Source organism: Nycticebus coucang, chromosome 2 (genome assembly GCF_027406575.1).
Source record: "Nycticebus coucang isolate mNycCou1 chromosome 2, mNycCou1.pri, whole genome shotgun sequence".
In the NCBI taxonomy this organism is placed as follows: Eukaryota; Metazoa; Chordata; class Mammalia; order Primates; family Lorisidae; genus Nycticebus; species Nycticebus coucang.
In genome coordinates, this window is record NC_069781.1 from 82,684,061 (window position 1) to 82,700,584 (window position 16,524).

At 39.1% G+C, this 16,524-nt stretch overlaps 1 protein-coding gene across 9 annotated transcripts in view; it reads left to right on the forward strand.

Annotated features, from left to right (window-relative positions):
• Nucleotides 1-16,524, forward strand: part of C2H9orf85 (chromosome 2 C9orf85 homolog) — a 237,403-nt gene that overhangs the window by 47,212 nt on the left and 173,667 nt on the right. For 7 of the 9 annotated variants that reach the window (XR_008376717.1, XM_053574994.1, XM_053574991.1 and 4 more), the window contains exon 2: nucleotides 3,434-3,540. The exons of 1 other annotated variant lie outside the window; for it this stretch is intronic. Coding sequence is in view for 6 of the 8 variants with exons in the window: in XM_053574994.1 (XP_053430969.1) it covers nucleotides 3,434-3,540 (107 nt within the window). In the remaining 2 variants the exon portion in view is untranslated. Of the gene's footprint in view, nucleotides 1-3,433; nucleotides 3,541-14,995; nucleotides 15,048-16,524 lie in introns of all 9 variants that reach the window. One more of the 9 variants, XR_008376722.1, reaches the window with a different exon arrangement.

Sequence of the window (16,524 nt, forward strand, 5' to 3'; positions counted from 1 at the left end):
TTATGGTAATGCATTTTTGGTAGCAGTTGAAATTGACATTTTTCTTTGAGAATTTCACTTTTTCAATTCTACTTTTTTTAATTAAGGAAAACACCACTGTTTTGCTGTTGGAATTTCTGAAGGAATTACTATGCACAAAAAATCCTAGAGAAAAATTACTTTAGTTTGTGAATGATACTGAAATTCTTTTCCCCTCAATGTTAATCTTCTGGTAAACAACACTTTGTTTTATAAAATACTTTTCAGCATCAGCACACTGATACAGATGATATATTTACAATTAGATCTTGCTACCTTCTTTAGAGTTGAAGTCCTTCCTCACTCAATTTCTGTCTGGGATTTCTATATTACAATGCCAAAGATATATTATTTGACAATAAAATGCTTAAAGCTGGACTAACAACAATTACTCTCAAATATATGATGGAGAATTAATGATGCCTAGGACATTTTTAAGACATATAAAATATACAGTAGGGGGCGGCGCCTGTGGCTCAGTCAGTAAGGCGCCGGCCCCATATACCGAGGGTGGCGGGTTCAAACCCAGCCCCGGCCAAACTGCAACCAAAAAAAAAAAAATAGCCGGGCGTTGTGGCAGGCGCCTGTAGTCCCAGCTACTCGGGAGGCTGAGGCAAGAGAATTGCTTAAGCCCAGGAGTTGGAGGTTGCTGTGAGCTGTGTGAGGCCACGGCACTCTACCAAGGGCAGTAAAGTGAGACTCTGTCTCTACAAAAAAAAAAAAAAAAAAATATACAGTAGGAGTAATTTTTCATGTGCTAAGCTTAAGTTTACTCTAACTTGAAAATATTCACTTGATAAAGTTTTCTTATTTGGATGATTCGTAAGTTCAGGGGACTCTTCCAAGGAAGATTTTTTTTTCTTTAAAAAGCTGTAAAGTAACTTATTGCATTAAATGGGTTTTCTATTTATAACACTAGCTTTTGGTTTTTTATTTGGGCATATATAAATCTTAGCCTTAATAACCTATGTTTTCTACCATGGGGAATATACTAAAATTAATTGCCAAAACAGAGTTAGTTGTAAACATAAGTGTGAGTAAAGTAAGATGTCATCTCCTTTGCCTTAGGCAGAAGGATTCCTAGAACTAAGATTTAGCTTTTCTTTGCTCACATCTCAGGAATGCACTTCTGTTTTACCAAAATATAGTAAAACAAGGTATACATTTTTCTTTCTGCACCTATTTTTAAGTGAAAAGTACTATTCATTTTCATTCTTACTCTCATTTCTTAACACATAAAAATCAAGTTTAATTTTATAGTAGTGCTGTTATTCATGTGAACTCTGTACAGCACCTCCATTTATACTGCTTCAGATCTCACTCACAGGGCAAGTTCTCACAAAGACCTGTTTTGTTCTTCTGTCGATCCACCCTAAAGAAACCAGTTTCCAAACTATGTACAGCTTTGTAAATCAAGATGAACTGGTCAGAAATTGGATACAGAAACAAACAAGAAACCAAAGAGTACTGCCTAGTTAATAAGCAGAATGTGTCATATACAATAAAATTGCCAATAACGAAATGTTCAGTGGTCTAAGAATTAGGAAGTCTATATCACATTTGTATTGTAATCGTATAGTTCAGAGTCATTAGCTTTTTTCAATTATTGTTAGAGTTAAGAAAATAGAAGTTATGCTTTTAATGAGATATTCTACGCATCGAGGGCAGTTAAAACAACTGATAACATGTGAACTTCTGTGTTTGATGACCAAGTACCAAGGTTGAGAGGAAGAAGAGTTTGGTTTGTAGATACAGGGTCCCTTCTTTCTGGAAGCAGTTGGTGGACCAGAATAAGGGAAAAAAATATATAACCACATATGCAGAATTTACTTTCTGACAGACTTTACATCTATGTCAGCAAAAAAGGAATACAGTTGCACACAATTTATAAGCAACAGAATATGTTTTCCACTATAGAGATAAATTCAAACATAATGTATTAGCAGCTTACTTTATGGATGTTGAGAATATCTCTGATATATTTTCTCTTTGGATAAGTGTTTTGTCAAATATTTTACCTTGTTTAGAATTTTCAAGAATATCAAGCACTCTTCAAAAGTTTCATTTTCTGTTAGAGGATTTTCTATTAGAGGATCTTGTCTAAACATTAACTTACTATTAAATAGCCTTCCAAAGAATTCTCATCTTTGTGATGTTTCTCTCTCCGCTTGAGAAATTTAAAAAGGAAACAAAAGAAACAAAGAAAATGTAAAATGTCCTCTACTCATTATTCCAACAATAGCCAAAGACAAAGCTTCCACAGCCAAAGACAAAGCTTCCACCCCCAAAACAATTAGTGCACCCTGAGGACTCTGTGAAAGCAGTGTACTGAATCACAAGAATTTCATAACACGTACAACTGTTCCATAGCATACTTGACACATTTGAATTTTTACTATCCTCCTTTCCCAATACATTTTGTGAAGAAAATTATAATAAAAATATTCTTTCCCCCTGGTAAAGCCTCTTTTTTACCACACGTATTCACATACACATATAAATTTTTTATTTTGAAGAAACCAGGTAAGTAAGGGGAACTTTTCTAAAATATTTTCTTTATGAGAGAGTACAAAAGGATTAAACTGAATAATGGGGCTCGGCACCCGTGGCTCAAGGGGCTAAGGTGCCGGCCACATACACCTGAGCTGGTGGGTTTGAATCCAGCCCGGGCCTGCCAGACAACAATGACGGCTGCAACCAAAAAATAGCGGGGTGTCGTGGCGGGCGCCTGTGGTCCCAGCTACTTGAGAGGTGGAGGCAGGAGAATCACTTGAGCCCAGGAGTTGGAGGTTGCTGTGAGCTGTGATGCTATAGCACTCTACCCAGGACGACAGCTTGAGGCTCTGTCTCAAAAATAATAATAATAAATAAATAAACTGAATAATGGAATGTCTTCTTGCTTCCAGCTTCTTCCTGGTACTCTTTCCCCAAATTTCAATCTCTGCTCTCCCCTACAGACTGACAATTCAGGACTGTCTGATTTCCCAGCTGAATTTTAACCCACTGGTAGGATTTAAATTGTTAAAATGATAGTCTTAACGTAGGAGCTAGACTTTCTTTTTTATTATTATGTTTTCATTGGGGTGTAATTTACAATAAAATGCACATAGCTATATAGTTTGAATTTTAACACATGCATAAATTAAGATCAATGGGGAGAACTTTCTCAAAATGTATCTGCCAGGAGATTAAAAAGTTACCTACATGATTCTGAGCTACATCCAGTTAAGAACCATTGCCTTGGTATAGACTAAATCGAGCAATGTACATAAAAATACATAATATCATAAAACGTGATACAGATCAAAGTTAGGTGCTTATTTTTTAAAATCTTAAATTTCTCATGTGCCTTTTTGTAGGGTTTGCAATGCTGCCTCGCCGTTGACGTTCTCAATTGTTTTTGTTTGTTTTTAAGAAAATTAATGCAAAACTTCATGATGGAGTGTGTCAGCGCTGTAAAGAAGTTCTTGAATGGCGTGTAAAATACAGCAAATACAAACCATTATCAAAACCTAAAAAATGGTGAGTTAAGTTTCTTGATTACCTTACTAGTAATATACTGTATATCATAGTTTATTATTTCATTTCATCTTTTTCAAAATTGTACCCAAATAAATAAATATATATATATATATATATATTTTTTTTTTTTTTTTTGGAGACAGAGCCTCAAGCTATTGCCCTGGGTAGAGTGCCCTGGCATCACAGCGAATAGCAACCTCCAACTCTTGGGCTTAAGCGATTCTCTTGCCTCAGCCTCCCAAGTAGCTAGGACTACAGGTGCCCGCCACAATGCCTGGCTATTTTTTGGCTGTAGTTGTCATTGTTGTTTGGCAGGCCTGGGCTGGATTGGAACCCGCCAGCTCTGGTGTATGTGGCTGGCTCCTTAGCTGCTTGAGCTACAGGTGCTGAGCCTTTTTTTTTGTTTTGTTTTTTTGAGACAGTCTCACTTTATCGCCCTCCATAGAGTACCGTGTCCTCACGGCCCATAGCAACCTCCAACTCCTGGGCTTAGGCAATTCTCTTGCCTCAGCCTCCCCAGTAACTGGGACCACAGGTACCCGCCACCAGCTGTTTTGTTGCAGTTTGGCTGCGGCTGGGTTCCAACCCGTCACCCTCGGTGTAGGGGCTGGTGCCCTACCCACTGAGCTACAGACACTGCCCTGTACCCAAATAAATATTAAAGTAAGTAAAGAAAAATTCCGTTCTCTTGTGTAGAATTTCATCTTGCATGCTAAATTTTGGTTTGTGAAGGCAGACATATTAATAAAGTAAATTTGACATTTTCTGCCTCCTTCTTCCATAAATAAATAATGCACCATTATTATGGAGCCTGTTCATAAAAGGTAAGTTGAGTCTAACAGGAGACAGTTTGTTTTGTAACATCTGTCTCCCACTGATGAGGTAACACTATTTACCATAGATTATCTTTAGTTCTTAAAAGGGGTCTGACCTTTTTAATTCAACTCATGAAGATTACTGAAATGATTTAGGTCAAGTATCACAAGTGAATCACTAGATTGATAATTTGTAATTTATGTCAATATTTAAGAGCTTTGAGTGTTTTAACTTGAGCAGTTTATTTTGCCTGAGGTGCTTCTTTTTATTCATTTATTTATTTGTTTATTTTTCTTGGATACAGAGTCTGAAGTATGAATACAGGATACAGTCTGAAGCTGTTGTCCTGGGTAAAGTCCCGTGGTGTCACAGCTCACAGCAACCTCAAACTTCTGGGCTTAAGTGATTCTCTTGCCTCAGCCTCTTAGGTAGTTGGGACTACAGGCGTCGGCTAATTTTCGTTGTTGTTGCAATTGTCATTGTTGCTTTAGCTGGCCCTGGCCGGGTTCGAACCTGCCAGGCCTTGGTGTATATGACCAATGCCCTACCCACTGAGCAATGGAAGTCACCCTATTTATTTTTTCTTTGAGATTGATTTTGCTCTGTTGCTCTGGCTGGAGTGCCATGGCATGATCATAGCTCACTGCCTCCTTGAACTCTTGGGCTCAAACAATCCTTCTGCTTCAGCCTCTCAAGTAGCTGAGACTACAGTTTAAAGTTCTTTTTTTTCTTCTTCACTTTTTTGGTATTACCCATTCAGAGCAGAATTTTTTGTATTTATTATAGGTATAGTTCACTCTCCCTTTAAATAGCTTTACAAGTTTCTCTCTCCTATCTTTCAGTCTTTTTTCCCCCGTTCGCCAGCATTTCCTCCTAAAAGAAAACATTTTTAAATAAGTCTAATGAGTTTTATGCTCACTTGTCCAGGTAAGCAGTATGGATTTCTATGAATGAATTAACTGGTTTTTTTGTTTTTGTTTTTGTTTTTGTTTTTTTGAGACAGAGTCTTGCTTTATCGCCCTTGGTAGAGTAATGTGGCATCATAGCTCACAACAACCTCAAACTCTCAGGCTCAAGTGATTCTCTTGCCTTAGCCTCCCGAGTAGCTGGGACTACACAGCCAACCACAACGCCCAGCTATTTTTTGTTGTTGTTGCAGTTTGGCCGGGGGCCAGTTCAAACCTGCCACCCTCCATATATGGGACCCGTGCCCTACTCACTGAGCCACAGGCACCGCCCTATTTTTTTTTTTTTTTTTTTTTGAGACAGAGTCTCACTATGTTGCCCTTGGTAGAGTGTAATGGCATCACAGCTCACAGCAACCTCAAACTCTTGGGCTTAAGTGGCCTCCCACGTAGCTGGGACTACAGGCACCCGCCACAATGCCTGGTTATTTTTTTGTTGTAGTTGTCATTGTTGCTTGGCAGACCTGGGCTGGGTTCCAACCCTTCAGCTCCGGTGTATGTGGTTGGCACCCTAGGCGCAGAGCTACGGGTGCTGAGTCAATTAACTGTTCTATACCATAATAATTAGATACTGGTTGAACATTAGATCATGTTGTTTTAGTTAATAGGCCTAATACAGTATTTTGAGCTCTCTGAAATTTTCCACTGAGTCTTTATTTCTACAAAGGTATTTTGAGATTTCATCATTAATTCCTATTTTCTCTTCTTAGCATTGTTTCCTAAAGTATTTGAAGTACAATATAGTAACAAACATGTATGTGTCCACAGCACTTCAGTAAATTAGTGCTTTGTAACAAAGGAAATCATTTAAAAATATTCCTACTGGCTTGGGAGCCCATAGCACAGTGCTTACGGCTCCAGTCATATGCACCGATACTGGCGGGTTTGAACCCAGCCCTGGCCAGCTAAGCAACAATGACAACTGCAACAGAAAAATAGCTGGGCATTGTGGCAGGCACCTGTAGTCCAGCTACTTGGGAGGCTGAGGCAAGAGAATCGCTTAAGCCCAAGAGTTTGAGGTTGCTGTGAGCTGTGACGCCACGGAACTCTACCTAGGGCAATACAGTGAGACTCTGTCTCAGAAAAAAAAAAAAAAAATTCCTGCTTTATCCATTATCTGTATCTTAATGTCTTACCTTTAATATGTACTGCATTCTTTATGTTTATCTTCATTAATTTATTTTCTTTAGCAGGCCCAGGCTGGGTGTGAACCCGCTACCCCTGCTACATGGGGCTGGTGCTACAGGTGCCCCCTGAACTTATGTATTTTAGACAGCTCTTCAACTTTTACTCTTTTTGTATATTATTTATAATCTTAAGATTTTTATGACATCAGAAGAATTTGCATGCTTTAAGTCTAGAAAGACAAATATTTTATTCAGAAGAACAGACTCAGTTAAAAAACAAAAGTATAAAGGAAACAGTTTTAGGAGAAAATATTATATTTCGTTTTTTAGGTTTATGACACATGAACCCTTAAGAATGGTTGGATGTGAACACATAGGCCAAAAGATAGCAACTGTGTCCTATCTTGGAGTCATTAAAGTCCTTGAAGTCAGGAGAGTTTATGGTGATGTTGCCACCACCTGGGCAGTACAGTGGTCCAGAGGTCTTCAAGGGGTCTCAGTGGTGTCAAAGAGATGAGGGCTAAAGTGGACCTCAAGAGCTGCTGTTCTGTATCACAGTGAGGCAGATAAGGATAGCCATACACTAGTACACAATGAATGCAAAAGGACAGAAATACGATAGTGTATCAAATACCAAACTATAGATAACAAGACATTTAACAGGTAAAACTAAGCTTTATGCTCACTGGTTAAAATTATCAGTAGGGAAATTTGGCAGCTGTTAACACTAGAAAGTTTAGCTTTCCATGAATGAATTAACTGTTCTATACCACAGTATAGAACAAGCTAATATTAAATTATAGCTCATGAAAAACTAGGAAACATGCTCCTATAGGGGAAAGGGGGGAAAAAACCTTCCCTCAGTTAGGGCTCTGTAACAAAAAACAGATTAACAAGAGAAAAACATTCAGATGTATTTAATATAAGTTTTATGGGACACAGGAGTCCCCATAAGAAATTCTAGACCAAAGAAATAGATAAACGCAAGTGTTTTTGTACTACACTTGATGAACAGTAGAAAGTCATGGAAAATTGTGATGGGACAAAGGGATAGGAGGTAATAGTACCCTGTTTCTTATTTTAAGGTGTGCTCCCAAAGATGTGCTAGGTCTTATTTTCAGGAAATGTCTTATCTTTCCTGTAAGTAGGTCTTATTTTCGGAGGATGTCTTATTTTGGGGGGAACAGGGTAGTAAGCGGGCAGACACTTAGCAAGGCCTGTTGTTTGGATTGTTCTCACTGTCCCTTGGTCTTCAGGAATAAGGATGTTTCTTTCGTGGCAGGGCATGGTGGTTTACACCTGTAATCCTAGCATTGTGGAAGACTGAGGCGGGTGGATCGCCTGAGCTCACAGGTTCGAGACCAGCCTGAGCCAGAGCGAGACCCCATGTCTAAAAATAGCCAGGTGTTGTGGCGGGTGCCTATAGTCCCAACTATAGGACTACTTGGGAGGCTAAGGCAAGAGAATCACTTGAGCCCAAGAGTTTGAAGTTGCTGTGAGCTATGACACCACCGTACTCTACCGAGAGTGACATACTGAGACTCTTGTTTCAAAAAAAATAAAAGATGCTTCTTTCCTCCAGTTCTAGGGAGGGCACCTGTCATATGGGGGGTGGGGGTTTATGGCCTATTTCTGGGGAAGGTCAGAGAGTCCTTCCTACGCCTGCTGTTTCTCACATTTCCTCAGCTTAAAATGTTCAGTATACAAAAGAGCTGTATTTTGCGATAGCATGTTTTGAAACCTGTCAGTCTGAACACATTACTTAGGAGGTTCCTTGCTTGACCTAGAACATCATGAATTTCAGATTGTCCTGAATTCACGGTATGTTAGGTATACTGTTGGAAAACCTAGCTTTCAAAACTCAATTCTGGGATTGAGAGTGTTACAGAAAGTATAACTCATTTGCTTCCTGTGTGTATTAAGACTTGACCAACATTGTAAGGGACTCGAATCTCTTGGTGATGCTTATGGTAGCATAACTTGCTTTAACATTTTGAATGTTCAAAGAAAGGCAGCTCCCATAGCTCAGTGGATAGGGCACTGGCCACATACCCCCAGGCTGGCCCATTTGAGCCCAGCCCGAGCCAGCTAAAACAACAATGACAACTGCAACAACAACAAAAAGCCAGATGTTGTGTCAGACACCTGTAGTCCCAGCTACTTGGGAGACTGAGGCAAGAGAATCATTTGGAGTTTGAAGTTGAAGTTGAGCTGTGATGCCACGGCACTGTACCATGTCTATGAGTGCCACATAGACTCTGTCTCAAAATAAATAAATAAATAAAAATAAATGTTCCAAAAAATCCCCTGTAAGTTAAATTTGTCCTTCATTATAATTTGCTTAAGACATTTACTTGGATACCAGATGTATCTTTTGTGGTAGGATTCATTTTTTTCAGGCACATTAAGTGTTGCCATTGGTTAAAATACTGAATATTGTTTTCACTTGTCTGGCTGTCTCTTGCCACAAATTATGTGACTAAGGGATATGCATGAAGAAAAGTTCAGCAGAACATAAAGTAAAGGGGAAAGTGGGACTTTTGATAAATGTCAGTTCTTTTGGAATGAAGTAATATTCTGGATATTGGGGAAATTATTGAGAAAAACCCTTTTCTCCCATTTGAATGAAGTAATATTCTAGATATTGGGAAAAATATTGAGAAAAACCCTTTTCTCCCATTTGTTTGTCTTATAAATCACCAAAAACTACACAGAATTAGCAAATTTCTATTGTCCATGGGTTCTGATGGTGAAAGTTAGATCAGAGAAGAATTTGTTATCTAAATTCTTACAACTGACCTGTTTCAACCTGGGAAGCAAAAAGTGTACCGTGTTTATACTTAACAGGCAGTATTTCATGATTGTCTTTTTCCATTGTCAGTGAGGTCTCATGCTGCAGGAATTTTGTAAGCATGTTGTTGGAAGCAGTTTTTCCCAGTTACTGAAAATAATCCTAGACCATCCCTAGAGACTTTTTAGAAAAGAGTAGCGGTCCTACCTTAAGTTGGAAGAGAGATGAGATCTGGGTATGTTTGATGGAGGGATAGGATGATGCCTGTGAGTGGAGAGGGGACAAAAAGCATGAGGCCTATCAGTGGTGTGTAAACAGTGTGATCCTAGTACACTCCTTTGATGTGATGAGGTAATTTTAAATATCTCTGAATAATCGAAGCTTTAAGTCTTTATAGAAACGAAGTGAAAGGCTTATAAAGATAAAAGCAAAAGCCAGCTGCCACCCTTGTTTTATATGCTGCCAGTTAATTACAAGTCAGCACAATATGTACCAGTACTCTCCATGTCTTTTTTTTTTTTTTTTTTGGCCCATGTCTTTTTGTTGCTGTTATTAGATGGAGTCTCATTCTGTCACCCAGAGTGGAATGCAATGGTATTATCACAGCTCACTGCAGCCTCCAATTTCTAGGCCCAAGGGATCCTCCTGCCTCAGCCTCCCCAAGTGCTGGAATTATAGGCATGAGCCTGCTTATCTGATCTTAAAGGCAGTCTGTACCTGGTGGGGGGCCGCTAAGGTGTTATCAACCTCTCCCTTGACACCCTGAGTGGCATAATCATTACTAGACCTGGACAAGAGGGTTTAGACTTTAAGATTATTGATATAGGATATAATAATTATGGTTCAGGACAAGTCTAAGTCTTTTTGTATAAAACTTTATCTTTCAAATGCCCTATTCTGACATTTGAAAAAGAAACTCAAAGATAAGTCAAAATCATTCATTACCATTCCTGGTCAATCTCAAATCATTCACGAACACTATAAATATGGAACTGGGTATGACACTGAAATATTAGAAAAGCAGGAGGTCTTATAAATAAATATAAAATGATCTTGGTCAGTAATGCCTAGGAAACAAAGAAATTTAAAAAAATATATGAAATGATTTCTATAACTCCTTAAAAAAGAAGGAATCTTATTTTTTTTTTTAATGCTTACAACCGATTTATAGGTATTTGTATTTTTTTCCAGGTACTGGAAATATAAATGGTTAAAAGATTTTGTTCCTTTCTTCAAGCTGTGTAAGGCCTGAAGGAAATGAGTTCTTTTCTTTATTCTGGGCTCAAAGGGATTAAACTTCTTACCCAAGACAAAAGTGAAGCTGAGGAGTTAAGATTCAAATACAAATTACTGGATTCCAAGACCTTTTTTTCCTACTTTCTCAGGGTGAATTCTCAGCATTGTTATTATTCAGTCAAAACGTCTGTCCTTTCTTCACCTGAACCTTGTACTTCATTAATTTTTACGAAAGTCACCTGTGTTGTTGATGGGCGCTGTCTACTGCTGCGTACTGCATTCACTACTGAGTACCAACCTGCTTTTTATTTCTTAATACATGTATAAGTAGAAAGACAAATAGGTTTTGCTTTTCAGTCCTGAAGTGCTTAAGCTGGTACCTAGAATCTTCTTTTGCTTTTGTTTCAGGTCACCAAGCAACCTTTTTCTCCTATTAATTTTTAGAAGGGTGGTAAGCAGTCTAGCATATTAGATTCTTTACCCTGCTTCTTTTTTTTTCACCCATTACACTAAAAGATCACCCATACTATAATGTTAGCTCATGTTTAACATGACCATAGCAGTGGAAGAACAAAGGCGAAGCAAATATAAAAAACAGCAATAAGCTGCAAACAGGTGGGGATCTCTGCTTAGAACTAGGCCTGTAAGTTCTCTATATTAGTGGTTCTCGACTGGGGAAGGGATGGCCGGGGCAGATTTTGGCCTCTGGAGACAATCGGCCGTGTTTGGAGACATTTTTGAGTGCCATGCCTGGGGTCATCAGGAAGGATGCTGGTAAACACCTTGCAGTACACAGGTTAGCCCGCCCCAACCAGGAAAAATGCAGTTCGGCCTGACAAGAGTGTCTTGGTGAGAAACCCTGTGCTGTGTGGAGTAGATGATACTCACAGAGCCAGGGCACTCAAACTCTTTAGCTACAGAATATTTTTTTTTTTTTTTTGTAGAGACAGAGTCTCACTTTATGGCCCTCTGTAGAGTGCTGTGGCCTCACACAGCTCACAGCAACCTCAAACTCCTGGGCTTAAGTGATTCTTGTCTCAGCCTCCCGATAGCTGGGACTACAGGCGCCCGCCACAACGCCCAGCTATTTTTTGGTTGCAGTTTGGCCGGGGCCGGGTTTGAACCCACCACCCTCGGTATATGGGGCCGGCACCCTACCCACTGAGCCACAGGCACCGCCCTAGCTACAGAATATTTTAGTCAAACAAAAGCTTACCAGAAATCCCATGAATACAACAGGCTGAACAGAACTGCCTAAGTGTGAAGAAGGGAGCCCAGACCTTAAATGCTGTGAGGTCAATGTCCTTGACAGTAGATTTCTTTCTTTCTTTTTTTGAGATAGTCTCAAGCTGCCGTAGTTCACAGCAACCTCCAACTGGGGCTCAAGCGATCCTCTTGCCTCAGTTTTTCTATTTTTGGTAGAGATAGGATCTCGCTTTTACTCAGGCTGGTCTTGAACTCATGAGCTCAAGCAATCCACCGGCCTCGACCTCCCAGAGTGCTAGGATTATAGATGTGAACCACCACGCCGGGCCTGAGAGTAGATTTCATTATAAAATGCTTCAGGTGAAAAAAGGGGGAACCCCCCCCAACAAAAAAAAAACCAGAATGACCTGCCTTGGAAGCAGCATTGCTCTAGAGATGCCTGGCCTAACAGTTTTACATTTCAAGTGGGAGCTTTATGCCTAAAAAACTGTTTCTTTTTCATTAAAGTCACTACACTAATCCAAATATCTAAGTATTTAATACCTACTGATTGATAATTTTTATTTTAGGAAAATAAAATTGCTTCAATTGTAGTCCCACTGAGTGTCCTGGTACAGCCCTTATCTCTTTATACTTTATTGCATTGAGTAAATAAATTCTCCTAACTCTTTTAAAATTATCTTTGCCTCCTCAGCTCATCTCTATTCAAATACCTCTGTTGCTCCAGAATTGAATAAACCAGTGGTTTAAAGGAAAGGCTTATTTTACATAAATTGTTTATAGGGCCCCAGTGGGGAAGAGTGGGACTCTAGCCCCAGGAGTCTAAGTAGAACTTTGTTTCCACTTCTGCTTTTATCTGTACTGTGTCTACTCCACTGTGGCCCTGGGGAGTAGGGGGGAAGGTTGAGGGCTGGTTCTCTAAACTGTAGGGAACAAAAAAGGTGATGCCATTTGGGAGAAGTAGAGGTAGAGAAGGATGTTGGTAAATACATCATGCCACCACGTGGCCGCCTCCCTGACTAATATGCTCACCCTCTCTATACTATAAATCTTTTTTTAAACCCATATTAGCCAAACCAAGACCTTAAAGATCATCTTTTTTTTTTATTTCAAAGTTTATTTATTTCTAACCAAATGAATTTTGAAAATAGTTTTATAATAAAAGTATTTTCCTTTTTTATTTTTATTTTTTATTACTGGGGATTCATTGAGGGTACAATAAGCCAGGTTACACTGATTCCATTTGTTAGGTAAAGTCCCTCTTGCAATCATGTCTTGCCCCCAAAAGGTATGGCACACACCAAGGCCCGACCCTCCTCCCTCCTTCCCTCTCTCTGCTCTTCCTTTCCCCACCCCTCCCTCTTTCTTTCTCTCTCTGCTCTCCCATTCCCCCACCCCCACCGTGACCTTAATTGTTATTAATTGTCCTCATATCAAAATTGAGTACATAGGATTCATGCTTCTCCATTCTTGTGTGCTTTACTAAGAATAATGCCTTCCACTTCCATCCAGGTTAATACGAAGGATGTAAAGTCTCCATTTCTTTTTTTTTTTTTTTTGTAGAGACAGAGTCTTACTTTAGGGCCCTCGGTAGAGTGCCGTGGCCTCACACAGCTCATAGCAACCTCCAACTCCTGGGCCCAAGCGATTCTCCTGCCTCAGCCTCCCAAGTAGCTGGGACTACAGGCAGTCTCCATTTTTTTTTTAATGGCTGAATAGTATTCCATGGTGTACATATACCACAGCTTGTTAATCCATTCCTGAGTTGGTGGGCATTTAGGCTTTTTCCACATTTTGGCAATTGTACATTGAGTTGCAATAAACAGTCTAGTGCAAGTGTCCTTATAATAAAAGGATTTTTTTCCTTCTGGGTAGATGCCCAGTAATGGGATTGCAAGGTTCTCCATACTTCCTTCCAAAAAGGTTATGCTAGTTTGCAGTCCCACCAGCAGTGTAAAAGTGTTCCCTTCTCTCCATATCCACACCAGCATCTGTAGTGTAGAGATTTTGTGATGTGGGCCATTCTTGCTGGGGTAATATTTTCCTTTTTTTAAAAGCCACTTTTCTTGCAAAAGAGCATGAACAAGTAATAATCACTTACCCATTCCCTCCTAACAACCAGTATATATTTAGTGCCTATGATGTGGATAGCACTAAATTTAGTAACAAATTCTCGATTTAATATTAATTGTTTCAAAAACAAATAACTATGTTTTGCATTACTTTAATTCTTTCAAAAATAGGCCAGGTGCTTTGGCTCATACCTGTAATCCTAAGCATTCTGGAAGGCCCAGGCAGTTTAGGATCTGCCTGAGCAAAGGTAAGCCTCCCACTGTCTGTCTCTACTAAAAATAGTAAAATCAACCAGGCATCCTGTTGCTGGCCTGGAGGCCCAGCTACTCAGGAGGATCACTTGAGCCTAGGAGTTTGAGATTGCAATAAACTGTGACACCACTGCACTCTACCTGGGGTGACAGAGCAAGACTCTGTTTCAAAAAAATACATAAGTAAATAAAAATGTACCTAGTATAAGCCAATCAATCTCATTTTATTATTTAGTTACTGATTGAGATTTCAATTCCCTTCTTTAGAAATATTCTAAAATTCATCAGGATCCATCTGCATTGGAAAACCAAATAAAATTAAAAAATAAAAAGTCTTGATTTTATTCAGCTAGCCTTTCTTCATCAACATAGCATGAACTGGGCAGTGCCTGTGGCTCAGTGAGTAAGGCACTGGCATCATATACCGAGGGTGGTGGGTTCAAACTCGGCCCCGGCCAAACTGCAACAAAAAATAGCCAGGCGTTATGGCGGGTGCCTGTAGTCCCAGCTACTCAGGAGGCTGAGGCAAGAGAATTGCCTAAGCCCAAGAGCTGGAGGTTGCTGTGAGCTGTGACGTCACAGCACTCTACCGAGGGTGATAAAGTAAGACTCTATCTGTCTCTAAAAATAAATAAATAAATAAAATAAAAAATATATATATATAGCATGAACTATGAAAATGAGTCCAAGAATCTTCATCAAACTGAGAAACTGAAGGGTTAAATCTTTTGTCTTGGGTTTGGTTAAGTTCAATTATTCACCACCAGTTGAATTAAATTTCTTTTTACCTTTAAAACAACCATTAAAGTCAAGTACCTGAGAAAAATAAAAGCAATAATAGATAAATATAGAAGTTGATGTTTGGATTGTAAGAACCAAAGTAAAAGCAAACACACAAGTCACCAGTCATCTGTCTTCACATAACCAGACAATAATTTTACAATCAGAATACTTGGATTAAATCATCTTATTTTCTTCCTATCCTTTAAGAAAAAGAAAAACAAAGCACTCAAAATGCTGACTAAGCAAGGATGGGATGACTGTGAGTAAACTATAAATACTGATATTTTTGTACTAGTTTGAATCTCACCTATTTTAGGAGCACAATAAGTACATATTGCATAATACATTGATACTGATGATATTGGGTTCTGAACTCAAGATTTTGCAAATAGAAATGGTAAATTTTTCACATACAAATGTAAGGGAAGCAGATAGGAGCAACAGTATTAAAGCTTTTTCTTTAATGATTCTTCAGATAACAATAGACCCTAAATAGTCATCTATCAACATGCATTTTTTGAAGAAATTCATCTCCTAAGGAGGTCTTAATGCTTACTATAACATCAAACTGCAATAATTTGATAAAATGCTAAAAGTAGAAATAAGAAAGTTACATCCGGAAAATCTTAAAAGTGAAGAAGTGTTTCCCATGACTAAACTAATGATATATTTCCAAAGTGGTAAAATATTTCACTGGGCAGCTCCTGTGGCTCAGTGTGTAGGGCGCCAGCCCTATATACCGAGAGTGGCAGGTTTGAACCCAGCCCTGGCCAAACTGCAAAAAATAGCTGGGCATTGTGGTGGGCGCCTATAGTCCCAGCTACTCGGAAGGCTGAGACGGGAGAATTGCCTAAGCCCAGGATTTGGAGGTGGCTGTGAGCTGTGACATCAGAGCACTCTATAGAGGGCGACAAAGTAAAACTCTGTAAAAAAAAGAAAAATTTATTTAGATGATTCCATATCAGAAATGAAAAATATATTACTTTCCAAATAGTAAAGGACCTAAGGAAATTTCACCTCAAAATATGACTCCTTGGTATAATGAATATTTTGAATTTAAGGCCATTCATGATCAGAAAGCATTGCAAGAGGCCTTTCCTCTGTGTGCATAAAAGCTGAGTAACCTGATTAGGAATTAAAAAGCTGCTGACTTCCTTTTCTGAAGATTAGCAGACCTGGCTCCAAATCATTTAAAACACAATACCTGTCAATCTGTTTCCCTCTATCTATACACCACCCCCAGCAAGCACTTACAACACATACACTTTCCACATTCTCCCTGCTCCCTTCTGAAAGTTCTCTGACCATCACTGAGACCTTGGGTAATCACTCTTGTGGTTCCCCCCAATGTACATGGTATTTGGAAATAAACCTTTCTCTTATTAATCTGCCATAATTGTGAGTTGATCTTTCTGCAAACCAAACAAGGGAAAAGGGTAGGTTTTGCTGTAATCCCTATGATAGCCTAAGAAAAGAATATGTCAACCAATTCAGAAATTAAACCCTATAGAGGTGTCACCAGCCAAAGTAAGAAAAGAGTGCTTAATAACAAATATTAAGAGCTATTTATAGATTTAAAAGAAGTTCTCATACTTTCCGCAGAATTGGTGACTTAAAACCAAGTGCCCATTGTGGCAGGCGCCTGTAGTCCCAGCTGCTCGGGAGGCTGAGGCAAGAGAATCGCGTAAGCCCAAGAGTTAGAGGTTGCTGTGAGCCGTGTGACGCCACGGCACTCT